The sequence below is a fragment of the Podarcis tiliguerta genome (genome assembly GCF_965153285.1).
Source record: "Podarcis tiliguerta genome assembly, chromosome: 9".
Lineage (NCBI taxonomy): Eukaryota > Metazoa > Chordata > Lepidosauria > Squamata > Lacertidae > Podarcis > Podarcis tiliguerta.
Window position 1 is genome coordinate 28,209,827 of NC_139542.1, and position 13,051 is coordinate 28,222,877.

A 13,051-nucleotide genomic window follows, 5' to 3' on the forward strand; every position below is an offset into this window, starting at 1 on the left:
GTTTGGCAGCAAAACATTAAAAGGCAGGTGCTGACACTAAGAAAAGAAAAGCACCCTGAGGCTGCAAAAATGTCTGCATTTCTCCTCCCCTCCCCTTTTTACTCCAAGTAGCTGGCATATATTCATCTCTGTTTTCATGAACTCTAATGATAATGAGTTAAGCTTCACAAATGGAAGACGAAACCCTCATAATTAGTTGAGCTGAAGTGTTGAAAGGAATGAAATGGGGTTTGTTGGCTCAAACATTGGATACACAGAGGCCTGTCTGTTTGGTGCATTCACGACAATCCTGAGTCTGGGGTGCTCTTCCCACAAACACTGGTCACCTGCTGGGAGCCTGAATTGAATTAGGTTACATTATAATTGGATTTTCCTAAGGCGCTGCATTAGCATTTTCCATGATCTCACCCTTATTAGCCAAATCACTAATCAGGAATAGCACAGTTACACTGCCTGCTAGTTAAATTATCTGCTGCTATAGTAGCTATTTAAGCCAACTTCCAACACATGCATAGAGACCAATCTTTCCCATCTTCCTTTAGAGGGAATTCACATTATTCTCTCACGGCTGAAAATGCAATGTGGTTTTGACTTCCACAGATATATTTTAAATATATATATACTCTGGAGAATTGTAAGTTTTAAGGCTTGTTGTACAGGTTCCATTATACGGTGTGATAGGGTCAGGGTGATTTGTCTCCTTGATATATGAATGTAAAAATGAAGCTGTTGAGGGAATCAGTTTAATTGCAAAGAAATCCCTAACCACGAATTGTATTCCATTGTGGCTCAAATACTTAACACACCTAATCCTTTAAGATTATTCTTTTAATGCTACCATCTCCATTCATTACCTGGAATCCAAATGACTTAAAAAAAATTTAAAGTGGCAATTATGTCCAGTACATAATACCAAGGGAAAGTAGATGTGTCTTCCACAACTGAATGGCAAGTCTACTATAGGGTGGTTGGTGGATATTGCTGCATAAAGTTAGATACAGGCATACAGAAATTCCTGATTTGATAAGATGGTCCAATGGCTATCTGGCCAATACAGTGTCTGAGACCAACTACGCTAGAAGTCTAAGCTCTGATAGAATCCTGCAAGGACTACCCCATTAAGAGAAGGAAAGGTAATGCTGTAAGCAGATTAAAATCTGCAGTATTTTCTCAAACATCTGCCATGCTTATTTCTTTCACATTTTAAAATGCAATTACATTTAGGTGCATTACATTTGTTCTCAAATTGTACGTCAGGGGAAATTATGTTTAATGTTATCAAAGTGGGTAAAGCAAAGCTGAGCCACAATCCCAGTACCCAGTTTTGCGTGCTTAAGTCACATTTAAATCATTTCAGGGGTTAAACATGCCAAACTCTGTTCTGCCCTTAATCTTCAGCTCAAAATATTACAGTAATTCTAGAAATATTTCATTTACACATATATGCATATACACATATATCACCGATATGGTTTTAATTCTGTATCATACATTCAGATTTCCATCCGCATTCAGTGTAAATGCAAGCAAGTTCAGGATGTGTGTGCATTTTTGCTCTCTTTTTTTTTTTTAACCATAGATTTTAATTCTGGCAATAGAAGACAAGTTATTATTGAGTATTTAGATTGCAACATTGAACCTTACAAGTAGCTATACTGATATGGATGAGACTGTTCTGAATAATTGGCTTGAGGACACAGCAAGTATTATCACAATCAATACAGCCCAACACGACTACTGACCATTATAAACGGTTGATGGATTGCTACTGACCCACCAAATCAATTGCTGCCCAATAGCCCTCTAAGGTGGCCCAGCAGGACTTCTATGAAACACATTTGTTCTTCTGTCTGCAAAGGGTTGCCTAAGTACAGAGACTGTTAATCCTCCAGCAAAGCAACAGTGCGTGTCTGGTTGGCTACGTTTGAAGTGGTGGGTCACACACTGTGCAAGCCAGTTTAGCAGACTAACGTACTCAAAGAGATGCACTGTAGAATTCAGAATGACAACAAGATGATTCTTAAACTAAAAATGGGGATTGAGACGCAGCCCAACCGAATAGCAGTAAAACCAAATACATTTGCTGCTGCAGCCAGTGAGTCAGGCTGCTCACAAAAATGCTGGATTGCCATGTGGTGGCCATAGAATCTTACAGTGAGTAGGAAGTTTAAAGGTCATCTGCTGCGACTCCCTAGCTCAGGGCAGGAACCTGACTATTAAAGCAGATCTACAACATAGAGGGCGACATAGAAAAAAGAACTTGCTTTACTTTTAGGCACTGAGTGACGGTGAAGTGAGGGAGGTGCTACAGTCAACCCTGACCAAATGCAGAGTTTAGACCACACAGTAAGCTCCATGTGGATGGGACAAACATCCCATTAGCCACATTTTATATGCACAACTCTGCTTGCAATACCTCACAGCTCCTCTGGTGCCCAAAGGTAAGGACAGAATTGCCCTCTCCTTGATCCGCATACAGACGTTTTGCCTTGCAGACCACCATAACACCACTCACTTGCACATTTCCTAAAACCCTTCAGACATTAATTTATAATTGAACAGTTGCAACTGGTTTGGTACAGTCTATTTTAAAAGAAAGGTGTGGGGGGCGGGGTGGGGAGAAAGTATTTCCACAACAACTATAGCTGGAAGTGTATCTGTCTCTTTGCCACAGTCATAGAAATCTCCCATTGTGTGTATGTTATATAATGGTATATCATATAAAACAGAGTGCAATAGGACAAAAAAATGTAACGGCCGTTACAGACGATGTCAGGATGCCTCTTTGTCTTTGCTTTGATTCATTCTCTTCGTATGGTACAAGTGGGGACCTTCGTTTTCTGAGGAGGCATCTATGAATAAATGGATACATATGTGAAACAAAATTAGACATCTTCAGGTCTTCAGCTTCACTGTCTTAATAAGTATACCCTGAGCTGAAATTTTTTTCCCCCAGGACTAAAAAATATTAAGAAACTAATATTATAATATAACAACAACAATAGGAATCATTAATATTCTAAAATAAACCAAAAAGAGAAACAAGGACACATTGGCTCGAATCCAGACTAAGTCAATCATGAAATGAAAAAGAAAAGTCTCAAAAAGGAGCATATTGGTTAGTTTAAAGGCAAAAAGCACCTTGGGTAAAGAGACCAGTTTCTTCAGAAAAACTCCAACAGTCTTACATGCTAAATAGGCTTCTTGTACTGGTGCCTTCACTCCCTCCTCTTCTCAGTTTGTGATACATTAGACAGTTGGGAGCAGAGTTAATCCTGTGCTAGAAACTCAGAAATCTCTTGCATAATCCTGGTTGGATTGTCCATTTATTTCACATATTGTGGCTGCTTATATCAGCCAAGGATGAGGAAACACTGCCATAAAGGAATAATATCCCACAGCCATGTCACACAAGCAAAATGGATCTGTGCAATGCAAGCCATCGGTGGCAGTTTGCCAGCCTTCTATTGACAGAGGCAGAAAAGGAAACACTAAATAACCTATGGCATTTTTAATGTGAATAACAGTTATAAAAGTACAGTGCCAGCTTAGCATACAAACAAAACCTAAGGCCTATCCAAACTACATTCAAAGTGAGAATTGGAATGGGATAATTACTGAATCAATACTGTACATTCACATTGCTCCTCCTGTCCAGAGGCATTTAACTAATTCCTCTAGGCTGTTGCAGACAGACCACTAGTCACATTGCATGACTTGCTCACTTGCATTCTGGAGACTTCATTCATTGTGTAGATGGTTAAGTAGACACCTTACGTGCCATTGCTGCTGAACTTGGAAAGGAGTAGTACAGATGCAGGGAACAGACACAAAAGCGACAAGGAACGGAAAGGTGGAGCTGAAAAGGGGAAGTGAAGTATGGGATACAGAAAGAGAAAACAATGTAGACTGAGGTGCAGAGAGAAGCATGGTGCTGCAGGGAGTAAAAAGAGAAAGTGACTGTGTAGAGGGGAGGGGAGCAGATGGGGGAGGGAGGAAACACAAGCACAACACATGGGAGAGATAAATAACACTTCCAGGCTGTCACTATTTTGGGATTTGATTCAAAAAACATACCAGGAAAATTTAGGTTGCAGAATTGAAGTTGATTTGTCACTCTTGTGCAAAAAACCTCCCATTTTCCTCCAGAATTGAACTTTTTGCAATGGTGGGAGAGCATTGAAAAATGTGGGATAACAATGGCTTGATACAACAACATATACACTCCCCACAAACAAATGGTAATAAATGCTCAATAAACATGACATCTGGACGTGACCGAAGACACAGTGAGCTCCATGGAGCACAGAGGAAGAAGAAAGATAATGATCACGTTTTTTAAGAAAGGGAGAGCACAAAAGAGGAAAGGTTGAAAGAGAAATGGGTACAGAGAATCCACTAGTGACACAGAGACAGAAGGGGAAGCACACTGTGAGTGAGGAAAGAACCAGGAAGATTGAAAAATAGCTTTTCATCTAAAGTAGTGATGCAACCTTCCTGAGTTAATAGAAATGACTGAGTTGTGTGTGCCTCTAGTATAGAGAGAGCCATCAGTTATTTAATGATGAGAGAAATACATTTTGCAAATACTCAAGAGACCCTCTTGCCTTTATTGCTTCAGGCTTAGAACCAAGTCCTGAAAAGCAAAATTGTTCCTAGGGCTGCATTCAGAGCTTTAACAGCACAGCCCTCATTTAGTTAAAGACAGTTGAAGATTAGAGTACTGCATATATAGATTCCTTGGCCCTCAGAATGTCTGGTTTCACTTGAACCCAGTTGGTACTGGCTTATTTTGAAGTATCTTTTTAAGAGAGTAGGACTGGGAAGGGAGGATTGGCACAGGATCACAGCTGCAAGCGAAGGTACAGCTCCCATGCTAAAAACATCTACCATGAATTAGGACTCATTGAATTCAGTGGGACTTGCTTGAAAAAAAAAGTTTAGGATATTAGGATCAGGCTTCAATTGTGGAGGGGAGAAGAATTTAAATATTCAGTTCAATTCACATTGAAAAGTGATCCTACCAAAAAACTGAAAAAAACAAAATTGACATTCGATCTATCCCTAGCTGCAACAAATCTTTGTTGCTGTCCTCAAATCCAGATACATTTGGAACACTGGCAAAGTGAGAAACAGATGAGAAAACGATGGGGAAAAGGCTAGTCTTTACTTAAGCAGCAATTGCAACTGTTTCAATTTAAAAGGTTAAGCAAATCAAACACTCACAACTTCAACTCTTTCAAGGTTGTGGCATCTATATTAGTGAACAGATAGCATGGAACTAATTTTGTATCCCCTCTCCAGATAATGGATGAGAAGGCAAAGATTTTCCATATGTTAAATGAATGCCTCATGAAATCAACGGGGGAAAATACAGCCCATTAACATCTGGGAATTTGAAGTATATTACTAGAATACCAGGATTACCAATGCCATATGCAATTTCAATGCAAACCAGAGAAAGACATGTTCGTATAAAGATGCTTTGATATCTTCCCTAGGCATCCTCATACCAGATAACCATTATACTTGAAACCTTTTACAATCACCTTGACCATTAACTCTTAAACAGGAAATTAATAAATCTTAGAACATTCAGTTCCAAAGGCTGCTTTTCCGAAACCATACTACTGTTTAAACTGGGGGTGCTGTTGTTATTTTTTATTGTTGAGCTTCCTTTTTAAAGCACTTCCTTCAGCAAAACTATGACTCTTACATCAAGGCTATTTCTGAATGCAAAAAAGTGTGGTCAAGGAAGTACAGTTTTAAACACATGGGTGGAATAAAAGTAGATTTACCAGTGGAAAAGATAATGGATTTAAGTATCAAGCAAGCTTTTTTGTGTTGTTTATCCCATTCACTAATGGTTGATTTTAAACTATTTTGATTCAAATGGTCTGATCATGGGTTTCTTGGCTCTGGAATAGTATCTAGGAGGAGATAAGGTGTGAGATCAGGGCATGTTCAATTCCTCTCTGGCTCTGGATAGCTACCTCAGGCAGAAATGGATACCTGAGCTGGAAGATAGTTCCTGAGTTTATCTGAAAATCTACTTACTCCATTACACTGAACTATCTTTGGTTTTATTTATTTATATTTATATCCCACCTCTTTTTCCATAATGGTCAGGATTACTCTGATGGTGTTTCCTGCTTGGCAGGGGGTTGGGCTCGATGGCCCTTGTGGTCTATTCCAACTCTATGATTCTATGGTATTAAAGGTAGTGCACCTAGGATTCCCAGGTAGTCTCTCATCCAGGTATGGACCAGACCAAACTTGCTTTAGCTTCAAGGAAGCAGACAACGTCACATGCCCTGGGGACTTCCAAAGTCAAGGATATCCCACAGACAGCTGTCTTTGCCCCCAACACCATGAGGAGAGTGATGGTCAAGAAATGCAGTATGCAAAGCTAAGGCCAAAGCCTAATCTTCCTTTGGATTAAAACCTGGTGGCTAAGCAAGAAGTGTGTCTACCCTTTGTATGCGGGGTACATACAGCCCAAGTCATTTTGCTGCCCACAAGAAGAAAACTGACCACACTGGCAGCTCAGTCTTTCTTTGAAAGTGGTGATAATACAGCAGCACCTGTCAGCAGCAGGCAAACTGAAGGAGTGCAATGCAAGTCACACAGAGCTGTGTCTTCTATCTTCTAACACCTTCTCATCTTCTAGCATCTGCTTCCTGAGGCAGTGGCCTCTCTCTGCCTTAACAATAATGCCATCCCTGGGTGCTACCAAGTAAGAGACTGTTTTGAAACCACAGTGACTTTAAGCATATGCCCCTGAAATTTGGTGTTGGCTCTTCTTCGAGGTACCTTTCACCCACTTCTGGTTCAATGTACAGCAGTAAATCAGTATGGAGGACGTAGCTCTACTATGGCCACAGCATAATGAAAGCTGCCATCATAACTAATGATGTCAAGGGATAGATCAAGTCTCCCTCCGCTGTCTATTAGGAGCTTGGCATTCATCTTGATTCTATTTACAGAAGCTGCTGGGAGGCTGTGCCTAATGAGACTAGAAAACTAATTAGTCCCAGCTAAGTTTAATGAAAATCAGGAGGGTAAGATAGGAGTGCATTGCAACTCTATTGTTGTAGGTTAGATAATGTACAAAGAGCCTCATCAGCTTTCCAGCAACCTAACTTCAATAGCAGATGTGCTGGAAGGAGAAGCTTGTGCTTTATCAGAGGCATCCAATGTGGCCTTTGAAATCTCTTTAATCCCTGCCACAAATTTGCACCAACCCTATGATGGTCTATGGGCAATCCTCCCACCCCTTCTTTTTGCTTTCACATCCTGAATATCCTTCCTATACTGCATTGTGACTTTTCTCTTGTCATCAGTGACAGTATCTTCAGTTGCCCTAGGACACATGTAGTCCCTATCTCTGGAACTAGGAAGAGAAGTGTTTTTATTGCTTACAATTCCAGGAATTGTATTTTCCTGCCATGGCTCAACAATAAAATATGTGATCAGATTTGGTGCCCTGTGATCAACCTTTATTGGCTCTTCTTGGATGCACTATATTTATTTTGAAGGAAGATCCTGTTGGCTTATGTTGATCTTCCATTCTTCACCTCAACAAAAGAAAAAAATCAAAATTCTTTTACTGAATTTTAAATCAGAATTCACCTGTGGAAATAAATATGTGCACATGTATATTATATTATGTAATCCAGCTATGGAACCAAAGTTATCTGGTAAGAGGACAGCTGGAGTGGACTTTAAAGGTCCCGCTACACACTTGAAATAATATATTTGCAACGTCAGAACTGCTCCTTAGCTCTTCTGATTTTCCCCGTTTGTAATCCCACTCCTAACTCACTAGGCTTGTATAGGCAAAATAAGTCACTAACGCCCTTGAAAAGATGTGTTTAGAGGAGAGATTAGTGGTATCCCTTCATCTGCGCACTGTGAGCTATATACTAGCCTTAAATAATAAAAAAATGACACATAGTCAAATATTTAGCAATAAGACACCCAGTCATTGAATTAAGGTTTTCATGGAATAACTGTGGTTCCCAAATACAAGTGCTGGGGGAACCAATCTTATTGTATGCCCCCCACTAAATGGACTTTTGGAAGCAAAACTGACATTGCTTGCCAGAATCACAAGTATGCAAAGAAAGCCCTGAGCAATAAAACCTCTTTCCCAGAGAATTTTTTTTTATTAAAAGTAGGTTCAGGGAAAAGCTCCAGCCCAATTTTTAAGCTGTCTCGTCAATTTTGCACAGTTGGAAAAGGAAGGAAATCATACTATCCCACCTGCCAAAATAAGCTGACACTCATAACACTAGTTGGAATTCTCTTGTCCTTTGTTCCTGAATCCTTTGCCTCCTCCCCCAAAAAGGAAGCCATTGTCATGGAAGGATGATCACTAGCTAGACTAAAAGAAAGTCAGTTAACTTTTAGATCTGGTACCCAGCAAAATATACGTGCAAAAAGGATAATACAGGCTAAGGAAAGAGTGGGTGAGAGATATAAGTAAGCATGACTCAATAGAAACCACACTTATGATACCAGTATCCTCTTGCCCTTTGATTGAACCCACATCTCTCACCCACAAACAGATCCCATAGATCTTTCTCCACGTTTCTCTATTTTTCAGCTGCATAGGCAGCACACAATTAAAGCACAATACTTCCCCCAGAGAATCCTGGGAACCATAGCTTGTCAAGGGTGCTGAGAACTGTAGCTTTGTGGGTCCCAGAATTGTTGGGGGGAAGTCATGTACTTCAGATGTGTAGCATGTAAGGTAAAGGTAAAGGGACCCCTGACCATTAGGTCCAGTCGTGGCCGACTCTGGGGTTGCGGCGCTCATCTCGCTTTATTGGCCGAGGGAGCTAGCATACAGCTTCCGGGTCATGTGGCCAGCATGACGAAGCCACTTCTGGCGAACCAAAGCAGCACACGGAAACACCATTTACCTTCCCACCAGAGCGGTACCTATTTATGTACTTGCACTTTGACGTGCTTTTGAACTGCTAGGTTGGCAGGAGCAGGGACCGAGTAACGGGAGCTCCCCCCGTTGCAGGGATTCGAACCGCCGACCTTCTGATCGGCAAGTCCTAGGCTCTGTGGTTTAACCCACAGCGCCATCCACGTCCCTGAGTGTAGCATGTATGCAGCCTTTATTTCACACACCGCTTCAGGAAAGGTAGAAGACAACAAGTGGGGAAACCTCTTTCAACATATCTAGACTTCCTTTTCAGAATCTCTCCCCTAACCCCGCCTGGTGAATAAGAACACCCTACTATATGCTAATAAAAAAATAGTAAAAGAATGGGAAAATATACAATGTCCAGACACTCCCATGATTGCTATGGAAGGCAGCCAGTTTCTAGCAGCTGTGTGCAAAGACTGTCTAGGCTGTAGGGATCAGAAGGGAGTGACACAGACACCCTGTCCCCCACATCCTAGCCACCAGGATGTGCCTGGGGTTGTCTCTTTATGACGCAGTAGACTAAAGTAGGAAGGCAGGAGGAAGATGAAGGGAATGGACCAGGGAGAGCAGTTTTATGGCTTGTATTCATCAGCATGCCTTAAAAGAACCCCCATAGCATGACACCGTCCGCTACCCAAAGCCATGGAAATGCCTTTGAGTTAATATCCTGCATATGTGAAGGGCAGCAAGTGGATAGCATGCATCATTAGAGAAGAGGAGGAAATAATGGTGCTTTAAAAAAAGAGCTTTTAAGTGGTTGTTAAATTGTCTCCATAGCCTAAAGCTGGAGACAGCTAATGCTCACTCCTACACTTTCTGCTGGGAAGATGTGTATTTAATTTCTGGATTTTATTAAAACACTTGTTTTGAGTGGGCCATGAGCTGAGTACATGGATAACTACTGATAATATCTTAACATGAAACCTTAGCTTGACTGTTGCTGCCTCTCTAGCCACCATTCTGATCTGAGTTGTGCTGCCTCACCCTGCCCAAATGAGTAGTGCAGAGAGTCAAAATACCTCTTTAGCCACAGCAATTGTCACTGTGGAACAGTAATAAACCTTGATACATGCATGGATAACATACAGACACACACACTTCTTTCAAATCATGTTCCTCATATTCCTAACAATTTTTTGAAGTCTGCCCCCTTGTGTGCTTCTGATAAGAAAACAGAATATGCATCAAAACCTGAGTTTAGACACCTCAGTGATTATACTGCTCAAGGAGAGCAGTAGAGATGAAGATTAAATTTGATTTAAACTGTTGTGAAGAGGGGAAAGAACTGCTGCCTTATTCACTCATGCAGCATTTACCACCAATATGCTGCATATGAGCATTCAGATGCTTCTTTCAAAAAAGGATTTAAGAACAAACTTTTGGAAATCATGCAAAATTAATGACTGACAGTAGGCAGCACATGTTGCCTCTTTTCATACATTGTGATCAGCTGCTGGCTTCGTGTTGTAGTTTGTAGTCCAATATTAAACAGTTTCCAAGATCAGTTGCAACAGGAAACTGTGGTTTGCCAAGTGCAATTAGTTTTCTCTTGTATTGCATAAGAGGCGTGTGTGAGGAGAGGTGCAATGGCACAAGACCTTGTGGGGTTAAACCTTTCCTTCCCAACTTATTCCCAGTGAAATTCACCTCCCCCAAAGCTGATAATACTGCAAGAATCACCTCATCTGGTATACATTAACCTGGACTCTGCAATCATAATAGAATCATAAAACTGTAGAGCTGGAAGGGAACACAAGGGTAATCTAGTCCAACCCCCTGCAATACAAGAAACTTTGGCACAATTTAGGGCTTGAACCCACGACCCTGAGATTAGGAGTCTCATGCTCTACCAACTGAGCTATCCCAGGATAATAATAGCCACCTGAGGCCTTTCTTGTGATTCCCCATGAGAGGTCCAGAGAGTGGTAACACAAGAACAGGCCTTTTCTGTGGTTACTCCCCATTTGTGGAATGTTCTCTCTAGGGAGATTCAGCTGGAACCTTCATTATACATCTTTAGATACCCAGTGAAAACTTTCCTCTTCTATGCCCTTTTAAATGTGTCTGGGTGCGTGCGTTATTGGTTTGGTTAGTTTTGTTCTTGTTCTTGTTTTTATTATGTATTTTCTGGTTTTATTTTGTATTTTTATGCTGTGAACTGCCCTGATATCTTCGGATGAAGGATGGTATAAAATTTAATAAGACTACAGTAGGGGAGAAATGAGACTACAGTAGGGGAGAAAAGGAAAGTTCTGATGCTGCTCATCCTCTGCACCTGCTAATGTAATTTCCAATGAACTATTTTTGATACTAAGTGAAAAGTTGCTGAATCTAGGTTGTTCCCTTTTCCAAATCAGAACTCCTTTACTTCTACTAAGCCCTTTTCCTCACCCCTTTGGATTGTTCACAACTTGGTTCATCTCTGTATGCCAGAGATAACAATTCTAAGGGGGCTTTCAAAGGGAGGCTTAATATTGCAAATGGATTGTTCGTGTATTGCGAATGGCTTTTTGGCAACAGAGTGCTATTGTTTTAAAATACTGGGTTTTTCATGGATAGGGCAAATCTGGATTAAATTGGGGGAGGGAGGATATACATGTTGCCCTTTTGCTGCCAATGTTGTGAAAAACCTGCATGCATTAGGATCACAGATTCCACAATAACTAACCTTCTATAAGTACACTTATTTACTTGGTCGCTTATTCCAAGATTTTTCTCCCCTTTCTTCAGGCTCTCATTTGCAGATTGAACATGTAAACAAATCAAAACATCGAAGGAAATTTCATGCACTTTCCAAAAGCCTTTTCCCAAAGCTGAAGATTGCTTTTCCTTGTCAAAGTCATGTGGTTCCCCGGGGACAGATGGCCCCCCAAACCACAACAACTTTATAAACTGAAGCTTTTAAGCACTTAAAGGCTTCAATGCATGCAGCCAGCCAACTTGATCTCCTAGGTTAGCTGGCTCAGCAAGGCTAAGCTTTACGCTCTCAAGTTATTAAGTACTTATAAGGGCTGCAGAGTTTTCATATGGAGAGCTTACCAAGCAATTTTATGGCTAACCAATTCATGGCTTGTAAGGAGCTTTAGTTCTAAGAACAACAGGCAGTTTTCTGGATATCTCATGCTTCATTTGTGAAACAATCTGCAAGGGACTGTTGTAAAATTCTGAGCAAGTGGGACTCATCAAAATACATTTGCACAAGGTCACAGAAGGGTTTGGAAGGGCATAAAATTTCACTTTCTAACCATCTACACATTGGGGTATTGCACAAACATCCTTTCCATGACAGTCTGTGCCTCTATAAGGAATCGCGCTCCAGTATCTTTTAGCCATGCAGTCTTCACAATTGGATTTCCATTATCAAAGTGAGAGATCTGGCAATCCCAAGGCTATCTAATGTCTGCAGTACAAAATTGTGCATGGCTCTAATCCCATCTTCTCTCCCCATTTGCTGTCCTATAAGCAACTCAAAATAAATGCCTCTTGCGCCTTCTAGTACAGAACCTACTTTTGCAATTCTCAGACTTACATGACTCTGATAGACCCCCACCCCACAACTAGTTCAGTATGATCCCAACAAGCCTATAAATGTCCCAAACTGTGAATCCATTTGTTCTGCCCATGACAGTTGCTTAGGCTTCCTGCATTTCTTCCTGCTCTGATAGGATGAGGGATAGGAAAAGATGTCCTTCACACTCACAGAAGAGGTGGGTTACTATCAGTCTAGCATGTTCTGCTTTTAACTGTATGGACCAACAGAAGCCTAATGCAGCTGCCACCCTTCTCCAAATGGTAGGGCTTGCTTTGCTGGGAGGCAATATGAAGGAAAGAAGGACTGGCATGCAAATGAGCAGCAGTGAGCAGGTGATGGCCTGTTATGGGGAGAGTCCACTGGAAGAATCTTGCTCATGTGCCACGCCACACACCTCGCTCCATCTGAACCTGGAATCCATGCTGATTAGGATTTTTTATCAGTTAATGCGCAACTAGCCCACGTTAACTGGTAATACTCCATGTTCAAAGAGCCTGAATTCTTGTTTAAGAATGTAAGTGGTTCCTGTATAAGATCAAACTCTGCCTAATTCAGTATTCTTTGCAAGCATCCCA

General features: G+C 41.0%; 1 protein-coding gene across 1 annotated transcript in view; it reads right to left on the bottom strand.

Annotated features, from left to right (window-relative positions):
• Positions 1–1,483: 1,483 nt before the first annotated feature.
• TNIP3 (TNFAIP3 interacting protein 3) overlaps positions 1,484–13,051 on the bottom strand; it is a 60,399-nt gene continuing 48,831 nt past the window's right edge. The window contains exon 13 of the mRNA XM_083457485.1: positions 1,484–2,852. Within this exon, the coding sequence (XP_083313611.1) occupies positions 2,773–2,852 (80 nt within the window). The 3' untranslated portion in view covers positions 1,484–2,772. The remainder of the gene's footprint in view (positions 2,853–13,051) is intronic.